This window comes from Calypte anna, chromosome 3 (genome assembly GCF_003957555.1).
Source record: "Calypte anna isolate BGI_N300 chromosome 3, bCalAnn1_v1.p, whole genome shotgun sequence".
In the NCBI taxonomy this organism is placed as follows: domain Eukaryota; kingdom Metazoa; phylum Chordata; class Aves; order Apodiformes; family Trochilidae; genus Calypte; species Calypte anna.
Window position 1 is genome coordinate 79118926 of NC_044246.1, and position 15813 is coordinate 79134738.

At 38.6% G+C, this 15813-nt stretch overlaps 1 protein-coding gene across 1 annotated transcript in view; it reads right to left on the reverse strand.

The window, feature by feature from the left end:
• Positions 1-8238: 8238 nt before the first annotated feature.
• ELOVL4 (ELOVL fatty acid elongase 4) overlaps positions 8239-15813 on the reverse strand; it is a 32349-nt gene continuing 24774 nt past the window's right edge. Inside the window, exons 4-6 of the mRNA XM_030447456.1 lie at positions 11766-11937; positions 9600-9727; positions 8239-9131 (exon numbers count right to left, since the gene is read on the reverse strand). Of these exons, the coding sequence (XP_030303316.1) occupies positions 8856-9131; positions 9600-9727; positions 11766-11937 (576 nt within the window). The 3' untranslated portion in view covers positions 8239-8855. The remainder of the gene's footprint in view (positions 9132-9599; positions 9728-11765; positions 11938-15813) is intronic.

Here is a 15813-nt window from a genome sequence, read left to right on the forward strand (position 1 = left end):
CTTTGGAACTATTTAAGTTTGAGCTTGACAGGGTGCTGAGATGAACAGTAATATTAGAAGGGTTGGAGCAGATGATCCTTGAGGTCCCTTCCAACCTGACATTCTGTAATTCCATGACCTCTACAGCTTTCAACAACCTTGCAATGGGGCTTTCCACTCCCAAGATATTTATACGCCTGTGAAGCAGAAAATTTATGTTGTGTGCTTATTACTCTGGTACTAGAGGTGTGTTCTGTAGTGCTGGTGTGACCAGAAGCATTTGAGTGAGTTTGAGCTACAAGTGCTGTCCACACAATCTCATATCTCAAAAGCATATTAAATAAAGTGTCAGAAAACAAGGGGAAAAATTTCTTTCATGCACTCATTTGCAGCACAAAGCAGGCTTTTTCTCAGTATGCAATCTGCCACAGCCAGCACTGTTTAAGCTCAAAATACATTGGCACTTCTCCTAGTGTTCTACTGAAATGATTATACCTTCACTGTGAAGTCTTTAGAGAAATCTAAACAGAAAATATTTGAAGTTTTTGGCATTTATTTTTCCATTATTCTCTAAAAAACTTAGTATGCAATGTGAGGTCTAGACAGCAAGTGAGCTCTTATAAATTCTGTTTGCATCACAGAGTGTCCTGAGCTAGTGAAAATTCTCACTGCAAGAGGTGAAGTTTCAGCTAGAGAACATCAAAACGTCAGGCTGAGAATTTCTACCCGTGCTATTTGTACTAGTTACCTGGCTTTGAAATAAAAAACAGAAGTCAGATTTATATAAAAATCCATTTTTTATTAAACTCTGATCACAGAGGAGAACAGCTCAGTATAAAATCTCTAACAAAGTGATTTTATAGCGCAGTAAATTCCTCCATTTCTCACAGCCATAAGCTCATAACCAGTGTACAATACGGCTTCGTATCAGAAAATACAAAAATGGAGTTTGTCCATGTAGCCCTGTGTTCGTTAAGCACGCAGACAAAACTTAGTAAAAGCTGTTCCTTTTTCTAGGTTATGGTATCCAGAACACCCAGTTCTGCAGTGATGCTTTGAGACCATTGTATTGTTACTGCTCAGCAGACTGTGCGGCTGCTGCTGGGCATTTCAGACTGTAAGATAAGTCACCTCAATGCCCCAGTGACACAAAAGTTACAGCAGTAAATTATTTCCTGAACACACATAGCAATCTTTGGCCAAGGAGCCACCCTAGCAGAGCAGAAAGGCATGCACAGTGGTTAAAGAGAGCAAAGGGGAAAAAAGGGGGAATTTTCAGTAAAAAACTAGCTAATACGTAAAGCCTCGCTTCCTGAAGAAACTCTAAATTATTATTTTTTTCTTTTTCTATATAACTGGATTATTTCCACCTAATTTGGTTTATGTCAAGCAACTAAGAAGAACTGAAAGGCATGCCAGGCTCTCTATGAGTACTGAATCCAGAACCACATTTTATTCCAGCTCCATACCTCAAGCTGTCAGCGCAAATTTCTCAAATACCTCCTGCCAAGTTTGGTGATTTCAGAGTAGGCAGAACTACAAAAAACCACATTTCCTCTTTGGCTCCCAGACTCCTCCTGCTCCTTTTGCCAAGTGTGTGGAAACCAGGTCAGACACCAAATCTGCTAAGGTAAGAATCTGCTGTCCAGTAAAGAAAATTCAAAATGAGCTGGATGGACCCCAATTGCTGTTCCCTGAGCTCAAGAGCAGCATTTGAGGCACAGCCAGTGTAACAAGCTTGAAACCCTTGCTTGTACAACACCCCTGAGCCCATCTTAGTATTTTACTCACTTGCATTTACAAGATCTTCTGATGAATTGCATCACCCTCTGGAATAATTTAGTGAACAAGCACCAGACCTGAAGACACCTTTATAAAAAAAGAAACAAAGCAACAGTAGGAGTGCTACAAAATAGGGTTTTAGCAGTTCCATAGCAATCTTCAGTTTCTCAGAGCTTTGTGTTACTGCAGGAAGCTCTTCAGAAGCTCTGATGAAGATTATTAATCAGAAAATACCAAGTAAATATCAATTATTTGTGAGTCCTGCCAGTGCAGGGCTACATTGTTTGTCATTACATCTACTACAAGCATTTGTGCTTAGATAAATAGCTCTCTCTATTGCAATTTAAGACAAAGCAATTATTGTGTACTTCAAAATTTACTTTAGCACAAGTATACTACTTAAGTACTGCTACAGCATCTATAAATAATAAATACATAGCAGTAACAGTTATAGTCATTTAAATGCTGCAACATCCAGAAACAAGGGCAAAAACTAGATGAGCACCCACTCCATGTTCTCTAGCTTTTAGCTCAAGCTATTTCTTGTATTTCTCTAGTTTTCCCTCATAAACACCCTCCAAAAGATACCAGCATAAAGGTGGCCTTCTCATGAAAGAACTTAACACTACTGCAAAAATAACAGTTCTCAATCTAAGGAAAAGGACAGACAACATTTACCTTTGAATCAATTCAAGAATCAAACATCTCTTCTCATGTAGCAGACAAAAACCTACCTGATATTGATTTCACAGATAGCAGAGCTGCCATACGAGCTCAGATCAATTCCCACAACTTGAATCAAAATGCAAAATAGTGCCTTTTCCCCTCAAAAGCTTTTTCCCTCAAAAGCTGTACTGACTGTGTGGTGCACTGGCAGAAGCTACTGGCATCGTTTTAATACTACCAGGCCAGCCTGCACTGATCAGGGCCAGGACAGCTGGCACCGGGCTGATCAAAAGAGCCACAATCTTGCCCATCAAGAAGCATCTTTGTAATTAAGTCCACTGTGCTGTCACTGAGGCACCAGGCAATCAACAGAAAAGCCTGGGTGCATTTATGAGGCTGCCCAGAAGTCTGGAGCATCAAAGGACACCAAAAGGCACTAATCCACAGAAACAAAGTACTGCCTTTAAAACTGTCTGGGAGCACATGCTTCAATGGTGTCTAAGACTACAGCGTGCCTGCACCTGCTCCCTTCTGGTAATTCCAGGGCTTTGAGCTCAGCAAGGAATAAGAAGTAAAACCCTTCCCCCAATCTCAGTTTCCTGGGCATCAAGGAGCATGTGGTACAATAAAGAAATCCACACCTGAAAAACAAAGGATCCACTCTATTCTATCCAGTCGTCTGATGAATCCAACTTGATTGCATGTGCTTGTTTTTAATTACTGGTGGGGAATAAGAATTATGGAAAAGATGCCTGGACAGAGTGCCTAACACCAGCAAATGCTGACCACCCAAAGGAAAAATCTTGCTCTGAATACTTGGTGTATTTTCTGATTTCAGGGAGGATGTAAGCAATGAACTGAAGCAACAGCTGCAAGTTATTATGCAAGAGATAATTAAGCAGTATCTGATAACTGAGCAGTATTTTGCTCTGATGGCAAACTTGATTCTCTGACAGCTGAAGTGGCCATTTGCACTCAGGAGTCCAACACAGCTTCAGCTCAGTGTTATAAGGTCAATTCCAGAGATCATATTCTGGGGACTAGCAATGAAGGAACTTATCAGACACACCACAGCACTGTGTAATCCTGAGTTACCCCTGCTGCCCAAGAGAGCACCAGATTTGGGGTGACAGAGACATCACATCAACACAAAGCACCACAAAAGCTAAACCGTGTGGCTAATTGTAATCCCACTTGTTGGTGTTTCCAAGACCAAACAATCTGGACCCTTGAGGACAGGGTGCAGATTCACTTGTCACCATCTTTTCAGAAAAGAAGATTCAGATTTCTTTGCTAGAACCACTACATTGGGGCGTTACATCCATTTCTCACTTTGCTGATCCCTCCCTCCTCTCCTGCACATCCAAGGTACAAACCATACTGGGAGAGAAGCAAAGGACAACTCCACCTGACACTTCCAGTTTCTCCCAACCTTAAGATGACTTTTGGACCAAACATGATGCTGATACATGCCAGAATATATTCAGGGACTCTTGTTCTTTGTTTAAGTGGACATCCCATATTCAGTGATTCCCTAAGTGTGACTTCAGAGCCAGTGGAATACTACCTTCAGGGCAATAGAAAAAATTAGAGAGGTTCCTAAACCTTAAAATGGGAGGATGTGCCAACAAAAGTGTTTCTCTCAAGCTTCTGGGCTACATAACAGACTACATCAACACAATCTGTGTGACATGGTAAAAGTAGCAAGCTCTCAAAGCAAGCTAGGGCACTGAAGAACATCCTATGGAATGCAGAAAAACAAACTCAAACAGCATGAAAAAAGTAATTTTTATTTTTATTGTTTACAAAAGCATAAACACCTTATGCAAAAGCCACATCCTGAACCATGTTTCCCTCATTCTCCTGGGATACTGATAGAAAGCAAACATTTTCTCTGTTCTTTAGGGTTAAGTGTACTCTGCTGAGGTAAATGGGAAACACCTCAGGGGTTTCCATGGAGCTCTGAGTCCTTGCATCAGCAAAGGGCCCAACTCATTAGACCACAACACAAGGAGATGTCACACGTGTGAGCTGCTCTGGTGCCCAATTGATTTAATCTGCTTCTAATCCAGATGAATACACTATCCAGATACTTAATAAGTTCCCCATTCTTTTCAATTTTAACCGAAACAAGTCTAATTTTAAACACCTGATTAAACATTAGGACTCTCATCCCACATTAACTTCATGCGAGGTTTAACTTTATGCACCATGAACAATTTTGCTAAGTTGTTTTTGAGACAGCAAGTGTGGTCATAAGCTGTTTTATTATTGAGACCTTTCAGCACAAGAGCTATTTACTCCTTTCTTCCTTGCCTCCCCAGCACATGGAAGTCAAGTTATTACTCTGAAGAGACTTGCATTAAGTTTCACTTTTCCACGTGAAAAAAAAAAATGTGCAGAATTTTTACTTTGTCTTCATCTTTTTCCCCTGATCTGGAGCTAGAAGTAGTTACGATCATATAATCAAACAGGGAATCCTTTTGAACCTACAGAAACAGTTACTTATTTATTTATCTATTTTTTTAAAAAAAAGTATTTTGTTAAACAGAGAATTTGACTGCAATAAATTCAAAGACCTGGAGCAAATTACTCATACTAGTTCCTAGAATGATCCTTCCTATAAACCAGTGTAATTCCTCACCTCCTATGAGCTGAGGTTCCTCCCCTCAGAAACTACAACCGATGCCTCAAAATATTTATTACACCAGGAGAAATGGCTCTGTCTTGTCTGTCATCCTATGTCTAAAATGACTGACAAATCCTATCTATGTCTGCAAGACTGACGTTGGATCTATGGATCAATAAAAATGGCTTGGGTTTATTGCTCGAGCTGTAGTACCTGTTCTAATAGCTCCTGCCAACTTCACATTGAAGAAATATAATTTACTTCACATACTGAAAGAACCTGCTAAGAACCCATATGTATATACACACACATACCTATGTATGTGTACACATATATATATACACACACACACACACATATATAGATAATTTGTATTTATTTTACACTGACAAAGTGCTGAAAGAATCCAACAACTGCCACTGCTAGAGATGAGGCTAAATGAAATGGTATCACTGATATGGCATCAAATAATTAGGAGACTCTGGTCCGAGAGCTTCAGAACTGTTAGCAAAAAATTATCTTTCATTGGCAAAAAGGAAAAGTTCCAAATGGCTTGAATTTCACTTTTAAATAGTTTGGAAATATTTAGAAAAAAATAAAAAAGAAAAAAAGCCTATACAAAGTAGATGATGACATTAAAATTTCAGGTCTGTGTGTAGCAAGCACACACACTTACACACATATTCTGTTATGCTGCTCACAGCAAAATTCTGAGGTGCCTTGGACTCACCATAATGATGACTTGAATGAATCTGGCAGTATCTCAGACATGCATCATGCCTCAAATTTCGAAAAAGAGAATGCTGTACAAGTTGAGCCCTGTATTCTGTGAGTCTGGCTGCATAGTCGGAATCAGAAGTATTGCACTAAGGACCATGCCTACAAAAATGCACATTTAGTAAGGCCATTATAGTCAAGATCATAATGGGACTCAAGTCACATGAACAATCAAACAGATCATACACAGACCTGGGAGAGCCATACTGCAGAAGATGGACTCAAACCTGCAGTGCTCCAGCAATTTAATAACTGATTTTTCCCATGAAATACCAATCTCTCAAACTAATGCTGTCTACCCACAGCACCAGACAACATGATGGATATGTACTCAAGTGCTTTGGGTTGTTTCATTTTTCCTGACCTGTTACTGGGTGCCCTAGAATTTGAGGGTAGGATTCTACTCAATTCTGCCAATAAGGTTCAAGTTGCTGTCAACTTAAAGCAGCTTCCATGCATGATGAGGGGAAAGAAGATTTGACTTTCAGTTACTTAAATATCTGCCAACATGCAAGGCATAATTCTTATTCTACAAAGTGTAGCAAAGTCACAACTGAACCTGTACTGGAATAATTTTCAATATGCTCCTTCAGAGCTGGACAACATTAAGAGTATCAATTTATCAGATCTGGCTTTCTCAAAGAGAGAACAACCAACTGGTCTAACACCCTAGGAGGAATGATAGAGATTTACAAGTTAGCTGCCCACATCCCATGGCAAACACAAAGATGCTGCCCCTTCCAGCAGACTCTGAATGTAGAGGAGGGTCAGTGTACTCACACCAGCCACTACCCTGGGAGTAGCAGGGGTGCTGTCAGTCTGTGAGCTTCCTTTGCAGTTACCAGCTCCTTTAGCCAGTCCAAAGTCACCCAGTCAGCCAGCATTTTGGCTTGTTTAAATGTAGTGGCATTTATCCAGAAAGGAAGGGCAGACCTCTGTCCCTCTTCCCCATGCCATGCATGAATATATATGAGTTCTGCAAATGCAAAAAGCATCAGTACAAGGCTGGAAGAAGCACAGGACACAGCAGATAGGAAACGTAATGGCCATATGCATCACAGTTCAGCAGAGACATCCTTTCACAATCCCATGTTCTGCCCTAAAATCCACAGTGGTGGCTTCATCTTCCAGCTGAATCAACTCCAGCATTAGGAATTATTTCCGAATACAACAGACTATATCCAAAGCTTTTTTTTTTTTTTCCTACAACCTCTTTCTTTTGAGTTTACACAGATTTTAGTATAGAAACAACAGACAAACCTGAAATACAGGATATGTGATCTGTTTGCATATTACAAACAGATAAATGGATAATCAAGATGCAAAAAGCTATTGAATGTGTCACATACTTTGCACCTGCACCCCAGGTACTTTTTTCCTTTCAACAAGGGTGTCACCTGCCAGATGCAAGTTTGTCACTATGAATGTGTTTTTGATCAGGTCACTATGAATTATGGTTTTGATTAGATGGCAACAATGCAGCTCTTGCAGTGATGACCAAGTAAAATGGGAGTGCAGGATATGGTTTCTAATTCCACCCCTGTCTTATACTCCTTGCGTGCTGAGCAGCTCAAAACATCTCTCTTAGTAATCGTATTATTTAGAAGGAGAAAAACTCTTTCCATATTTTCTTCACAAAAGGAGCCATAAGAAATCCATTAATGTATCACATAAGATGAAAAGCTGTCTAAAAGGCTTCTACTTTTATTCTAGCACTTTTGAATAAAAAATGATTATCAGAACCACTTTGTCAATTAGGTCGAATTGAGCCAAGAATATTTTGGGAATGGAGATTCAGAAGCCCATCTCTGGCATTCACATTAAAATGGTGGCCTGAATACTAGCAATACTTTGTCTGCAAGGTTTGGGTTTGTTTTTTTTTTTTTAAATATTTTTCCATTCCAACGAATGGAAATCTGATGTATCAGGCAGTAGCAGCATTTTCAACATTTTGTGTTTGCTGTATTTAGTATTTTTAACCAAATTCTCTCTTCCAATAAAGTGGTTGTCATGTGGCTAGCATGACTACCCCCACACACAGCATTTCTAAATGGAATTACAAGTTGTTGTTTTCTCTCCACCATAATATCACCTTACCATTTTCAGTCTCAGCACCACAGCTTTAATGCAGGTCATGGACAACAGGCAGCAGACCTACTTTTACTTTTACTGCTTGCTTCAAACAATGTATTGTTTCATATTTATAAATTCTTAAAAAGTTTTCTTCACTTAGCTATACTAAAGGTACCACTCCAAAATTTAAGTTTACATTGGAAAAGCTTATTGATGACTTGACCAAAAAAAAAAACCCACCAAAAATCCCTTTTACTCCCACAGGAAATATTTTTCCCTCTCAAGTTAGTGTTAATGGGTATTTATATTATAGGACTCCATATATCAGAAACCAGTTATTTAATGCTCAATATTATTTTCAGCAGATGAAGAGGTAGGTATATTTCCACACAAGAAAAAAAACACAATTGTAATAGATACTTAAATCAAGTAATGTCTGAAAAGTCAAACACTGTTCTGACAGCACATAAACATAATGTGTCTGAAGATACTCTCCAAGGAGGACAAGAAAAGTTGAGCATTCTGTTTAGATAATACATCATGATTTGAAATTTAATAATTTTCTGCAAAGAAAACACAAGTATCCAAATGCTACTTCCTTCCCCTCCCTCCCCCCAAGAAACGTGGGTGCCAACAAAACTGCCTGTATCAAGGGTAGTATTAACTTCTGGACTGCTAAACATGGGATCAACTGCAATTCTTCCTTACATTCACCAACACCAGCAGTCTACAAGTTTACACAGAGACCAAATGCATGGTAATTACATAATTACAATAGAAATTCAACTTTAGTGTTGTTCTTAAAACAATCTTCATAAATAATGAAAATACCTGTGTTCTAGCTCTTCAGTAACCTAAGGTTAATTGGTACAGATAGTGTTTTTCTCTTCCGTTTACAGACCAAACTGGAGGTTCCTCACTGCCAACAATAGTTAAGGCCTGGATCAAGTTACTCTCCTTTTGCTTTTCCCTTTTTCTGCTTTTTTCCATTTTCCACCACTGCATTATTTTCTGGTTTGCTTACTCCGTTTGCAACAGCACCATTTGCTATTTTGCCATTCTTTACAGGTTCCTTGGGCAGCTTATATGTCCGATAGTAGAAGTTACCAAACAAGAAAATGAAGGTGATAGCATAGAAAATTACACCCCAGTGCATCCATTTAGGGAAAGGACAATCAATATAAATAGACAAGGCTGTGTGGCCAATAGTCACATGGAACTGCACCTGAAAGACAGAAAACAGAGAATCAAAAAGGTCTGACTGTATTCTGTAGGTCTGACTGATGCATAAAGTTGCTGGGAGGTGGTAGGGAAGCTCTATTTGGCCGTAACATCATGAATGCACACGTAACACTTGACCAGGGCCACCAAGTTAATTGCAGTACCCAGCACCAGTTTTCAGAAACAGAAAAATGAGAAGACATTAAGAGGTCTAGATTTCCTCTATCTTTTGAACAGGTTTTTGTAATTCAGTTGATCCAACTTGTATAGCAGAATTAGACTTTTCTCATACTAAACTATGTTGTATATTTTTTGAGAAATGATATAAATACTTTCATCTCCAAGAATTATTCTGACTTAAGCTGTGAGTATCAGACAGCTAAGAACTTCAGGAAAGAGCAGCATCTGTTTCAAAGCTCTGCCTCCACTCAGAGGCAATGATTCCTGAGAGAAAGGGAGAAATTTTACTTACCAATTGCAATATGGTCAAGTATCGTTTCCACCACAGGTATTTCTGAAATTTAGGGCCACAGGCAGCTAATCCATAATACATGTACATAATGACATGAATAAATGCATTCATCTGAGCTCCAAAAAAAGCTGTCCAGGAATAGAAGGGAAGATTGTCATATTACTTTGAGCAAAGAACCAAGTCTTTTCTAGTAATTTTTTCTGGCAATAGTAAAAATTACAAAGCACAGGACGTGCCAGGCTTCTTTCCATCTTTGAAATGTAGCATAGACCTGGCTGCCAACATGGAGTGACACAAATACCTGTCCATGCAAGTAGAATGTCACATCTTGCATGGAACTGCTTATGAAAAAGCTTTTCCTAGGATTTTCATCGAACATAATTCACATGGATTCCACGTTGGTTACGGTAATTTAAGTGCAATTGCTTTGCTGAAGGATTATGAAAAGCAGAATCTGACAATGTAAAGTATAATTTCTTAGGTTCTGATTTCAAATCAATTAAATTATATTTGAATGCTAAATGTTCACTTCTTAGCGAGAAGTCAATAAACTTGTGTGGAATTCTGGTTAAAGAGGTCAAAAATCATACAAAACAAAACTTCATTGTGGTTATAAGTTGTTTAAGGGCATTACCAAGTGAGTTTGTCTAAAATGCTCATCTTTAGCTTCCTTATTTATGACTAAAAATAATCAGCATTCTTAAATATATAAGTGTATAATATAACTTTTCTCAGTATGATCCATGCTAGCAACTAAGATGACAGTTTTCATTTCCATAAAGAAAGGTCTCTTTGCTCTGTCAAGTTTAGCAACCATTAGCAGAAACAAATTTTATCTTGTTAAGGTATTCTTACACAGCCAGAGAGTCTCAACCAGGCTCTGATGTATAAGGTTTGGGCCATACAGACAATAGCTGCTGACATCAAACAGCTCAGGTGTCCATGTGGTCTAAAACCAGTTAGCTAAATAATAGCTCAGTCTATGCAGGCAACGTGCTGTCCAATAGGAAACACCAGAACACAGACCTATCCACATTTATGCAGTAGTACCAGATAAATACAGAAGAGCAACTATTGCTTTTACTTTTGCAGGGGCTAAAAACTAAAAAACAGTGCAAGAATACAAAAAATTGAAATTTTTAAACTTTATATTTTTTTTTTTATTATTTTTTTTTATTTTAATTTCCAATAAAGATCATGAAATGGCTGGCAAAGTACCTGCATCCTGCAGATGACTTGGGAGAAGTTCAAGGGCAGACACAGTAACTAATTTTAAATATTTCTTCATTTGAATATAAGTAAACACTCAGTACAAGATATCTATGGTAAATGAGATCATAAGCCCCCATGCATGAAGTATTAGTGTGGTTTGACACAAAACCCCCAAAATACTAGTTTGGTGTTTATTTACTGTATGTTATTTTTGGTGTCTTAAACTTACAAAGCACATTACAGAGAAGACAGGGTACTTGCCCTGAACCCTTAGCTCTGTAGAGCATATAGTTTGAGAGAAATGAGGCAAAATAACAGAAACAATTCAAGGGTAGGCAAAGCTTCAAGTACAATGGAATACAATTAATTGATGAGGGCTTTAGAAAGGAAACAAGAAAAAAATAAGGCTGATAATGAATTACAGTCTGGTGCCATTATGAATAGGCTTTAAAACCTAATTGACAGATCTTCTGTGTCACTGTCAAGGGAAGGTTTCAGAATTTTAGACATTCCTCTTTTTTAAAAGAGAAAGCAAACCCCAAACTCAGACAAATGCAAAGTAACCTGTCCATTAACTTCATTACGTTTGCACACAGATTGTGGCCTGTAATTACATTTTGCAGTTCTCTGCAAAAATCAAAGTTAGGCAAGACATGTTCATCTCTCTGTTTCATACAGAACAAGAATAATTTTGAAGACAGAACTTTGGGATTGCAATTAATGCCCATGAGGAAAAAAAAATGTTTTGCAATTGATTAGATTATTGCCCTGTTATCTTTTCCTCCCCCACGTTTCCCACAAAGGAAGACTGCATGCATTAAACACTGCTTCAGTGTTATTTAGACAGTAATGTATATTATAATGTTATCTATGAAAATGTTTTTCCACTGTTCCCAAACAATCATAATTCTCCCTTGTGTCCAGTCAAAAGGATACTGGAGGCATGGAACTCACCTTGTCCACCTGCAACCCACTTAATACCAATCCACCACAAGGTGAACATGGTGAAATGGTGATAGACATGAAGGAAACTAATTTGGTTAAATTTCTTCCTCAGGATGAAGAATACTGTATCCAAATATTCAATTCCTTTAGAGACATAATACCACCATAAAGCAGCAGCTATCTGTAATGAAAAAAAGGAAAACAAAAATTTTAGTTATTCCAAGCTGAATGGAATAAAGTTCTCCCCACCTATCTGCTGCAAGAGGATACCTCTTCTTTCCCCAAATTCTGGTAAATATTGAGGTGGAGTCAAACTTCTGACAGTATGAGAACAACAAACCAATACTCCATTCACCTATTCTGGACATGGAAGCATTATTCTCAGTTTACTGCTCACAGATCACAACAGTGAAAAAGAGCCAATATAATTAAAAGCTTTGCCACCTCTGAACAGTTTACGTAAGGTGTTAAATGCCAGGAGTTGTGTCCTCATTCTCTGACTTAAGCTTTGAGGGAGAAGAACACCAGAGGGATTCCCGTATTAATGACACAACACTTTGATGTGGCCAGACAAATGAGGCAGAAATATTATGATAAAATGAAGTTGCAAAGGTTGAAACCTTATATAAAGTTCTTTCAGTACCACAGGAATATGGGTGGGAAGATTCCAAATCACTCTTACGAGCTGGGTGCAGTACAGATTTCACAGCCCTTAGAGCAAAAGTCCCCTCAGCTTCTTCTGGTTTGCCCAGAAACCCCTCTGGGAAGCAGCAATTCCCCAGTGACTCTGTGTCACTCAGGGAGTAAAAGAAGTAAAACCATGGGAGCCACACAGGCTGCAGAGGTATAAGCCATCTATCCAATGGGGAAGTGCTACACACCCCAAATTCTTTTTCTAATCCACCCATTGCAGTGAATCTTGCCCAAGATGCAACATAAATACGGCTTCCTCCTGAAAGCAGGATATTGTTGTACCAGGTAAAGCCAAGAAGCAATATGTAGCAATTTGCTAATACTATGATCCAGAGGTATGGTGGTAATTCCCTTCCAGAAGCCAAAGCACAGTAACAAGTCTAGCTCCTGGCATGGCAAGTCATCCAGCTTGTTATGCAAGGGTGGGACCAAAACATATCCCAGATGGTGACTCATAGAGAGAGGGAAAAAAAAAATTTGGAAATGGAACCACCAGCAAGGAGAGCAGGCAGTGTCACAACACACTGACTTGTAAGACGTTCACCTGGTCTTTCAGGACTCATCTGATGGGAAATCAGACTTTCTTACCTTAACACATGGTAAGAAATAATGCCACCACCCCCTCAGTCCCCAAGGGAGACAGAAATTAAGACAGCAGTAGCTTCCCCTCCCAAACACACACACACACAAACTATTAGGCAAGTGAGATAAAGGGGAGTCAGAAGCAATGCTGTACAGAGCAATGCTGCAGCCTTGTATGGTGTTTTCTTCCACTTCTCCAAACTAGCAGGAAAGGAACACATCTCTCCTCAGAGTTAAGTTTGTCACAGCCATAGCTGGACTTGTGAAAATTCTAGGAGAGATTTCAGCAGAAGCAAAAAAGCAGCACAAGAGCAGAAAAATGCTGCAGATCTGCATTGCAGGCTCTGCAGTTTCCCAAAGGGACTGCACAACTTGCTGTTGCCAAACAGCAGATTTCAATGCATCCATTAATAAATACCTTTTTCACTCTTTGGATGGGATTTAGTTTATTTCACGTTTCAGGAAGAGGAGGCAGATTTTGTCAATTTGATATAAAAAGTTACTAACATCTGTCAAAGCTGGAGAGAACCTTAATAAGGGAAAAGTGACTCCTACAGCTCCTGGCGTTCCCAGACACATGGCAAACTGCAAGAATTATACATATATATTTGTATAAATATATATTTGTATAAATATATATTTATGTGAATATATATACACACACACATTGCTAAATATTCAGTATGGTTCTGCTTCTGTGACAGGTAGCAGGTGATTAATAACACCCACATCATGGCTTTGTCTCACACCCATGAATTAGCATAACAGTCCAGAATCTGTTACAGATCTTTGCTAAAGTTGCATCTCTTAAATAAACTAAGATAAACATCTTTTCATCTTTTGAGTTAACAATAAACACTTTGGGTCATACCCATGAAATGACAAGCCAGAAGTACAAAAAGTGAGCTCTCTGGAGGTCCTTCCTTCCCAGAAACTTTTAAAGGATCAATAGGGTGATTACAAGCAAACTCCCATAAAATTTCTTTTAAAGCCAAAGTGCATTTTGTCAAAGAAACAGTTGAATAATAAGCCAAATAGCCCATAAGCAAATATGGTAAATAGCCAAAAAGTAGCCAAATTACTGTATGACACAGAGCAGAAGTGGAAAAAAACTTTTATGCCCAAGTTCACAGTTTCACTATATGCCCCTAGAAGAGTCATTTAACACATCTCATTGCTCCTCTTTTGAATTCCCCCTGCCTTGCACAGAAAGCAATTACAGCCCATGGACCAAAATCAGTTGACCTTTGGCCAAAATGTTTCCCATCACTTAAGAACAAAAATAGCATCTGTTTATTTGCAGGATTATGCCTGCTAATTTTTTTTGTTCCTGTAGATTTTTGCCAGACAGCTCTTTTGTTCTCTTCCTACTATCAAATTTTACTACCACTGATATTCTCTAGCCTGACAGGGTTTGTGCATTATGATCTACTTCAGTGTTCCTAATAGCTCATGCAGATGTTTTGATCATTAGCTTGCAGATGGAGAAAAAAGTGAAACAGATGTGATTTGCCTGAAGCCATGCATGCAAGCAGTGAGAGAGGGCAGAAATAAAGCAAAAGAAGACACTGATATGTAAGCTGTGTCAGGACTAGATGGAAATATTAAACTGTAAAGCATCAGAAGTTAGCACCTAACCTGTAGCCTTTCATCACACACAGCAAGAAAGATTTATCGCAAAAGAAAATATGCTTTAAAAAGACATTTATTTCTGGAATTAATAATACTAGTCACAACCATACCTTTTCTACCACTTTTCAATTTTTTGTTAGGTGCCAATCCAGGTCTGTTAAAACACCAGATGGCACAGAAAGATTACATTACAGCCTAGGATTAAGGGGGTCAACAAGAGGTTCAATCTCATGACCTCTGCCTGCTGCAGAGTTTTTGATGAGAGGGCTGTTTTAACATGGGACTCTGTTCCCACACCCTATTTCTTTGTTTTCAGGTTGGAGACAGGTACCCATTAAGGGTTTGAAAGGGCAACTACTTCTTAGAAGGTAATAGTAACATGAAAAATTAAAGGGGCTTTTAAAGAGAACTCTTTGCCCTGCTTCAGTTATAGAAGTTTTGTTTACAGGACCACAAAGTCTATTTTGTTAAGTCAAGTTTTCTTTTCACAGAAATTTAAAGTAAAGAATTACTTTGTTTCATAAAAGGAAACTACTCAAGCTTAGACAAATAAAACCATGTAAATTACAATCAAGCATAGCTCAGCTTTACCATTACAATCAGGACACTTCAAGCTAGGAACTAACTCACACAGCCCTAAATTCCTCATTCTCAGCTCTTCAGAAATGCTAATAAAATAGTTGAACCTTGAGCTTGGAAACACAGATTTAAGCAGAGGAGTGAAAGTGACCACTCACAGATACTAACATGCCACAAGTTAGAAAATGTTAGGAAATTGTTCTGTACAGATACTGGAGCTTTCAAAGGAGTACTATAAAGCATGGATTTAACACCTCAGCTGTTCCACTCCTAAACTAAAACAAAAAAATTTTATACAATGATGCAGCTCCTTTAAAATACCTTCTTGGGGAATTTCTTCCCTTTTTCCTTTCTTGTCTATTATGAACAGTTAATTTTTGTGTATAGCCAATTACAGAACACAAATCCTCAACTTCCTTCCAGCAGTCAGTAAGGCAGCTACCTACTGCACCCAGAAGATAAGTACTTGAACATGCATTAATTCCTACAAATATGTCTACAGCTGTGGAATCTCATTTCCATCCCTGCTTTCTCCAGTCATCCATTGCCTCTTGCAGAACAACAGCCAGGA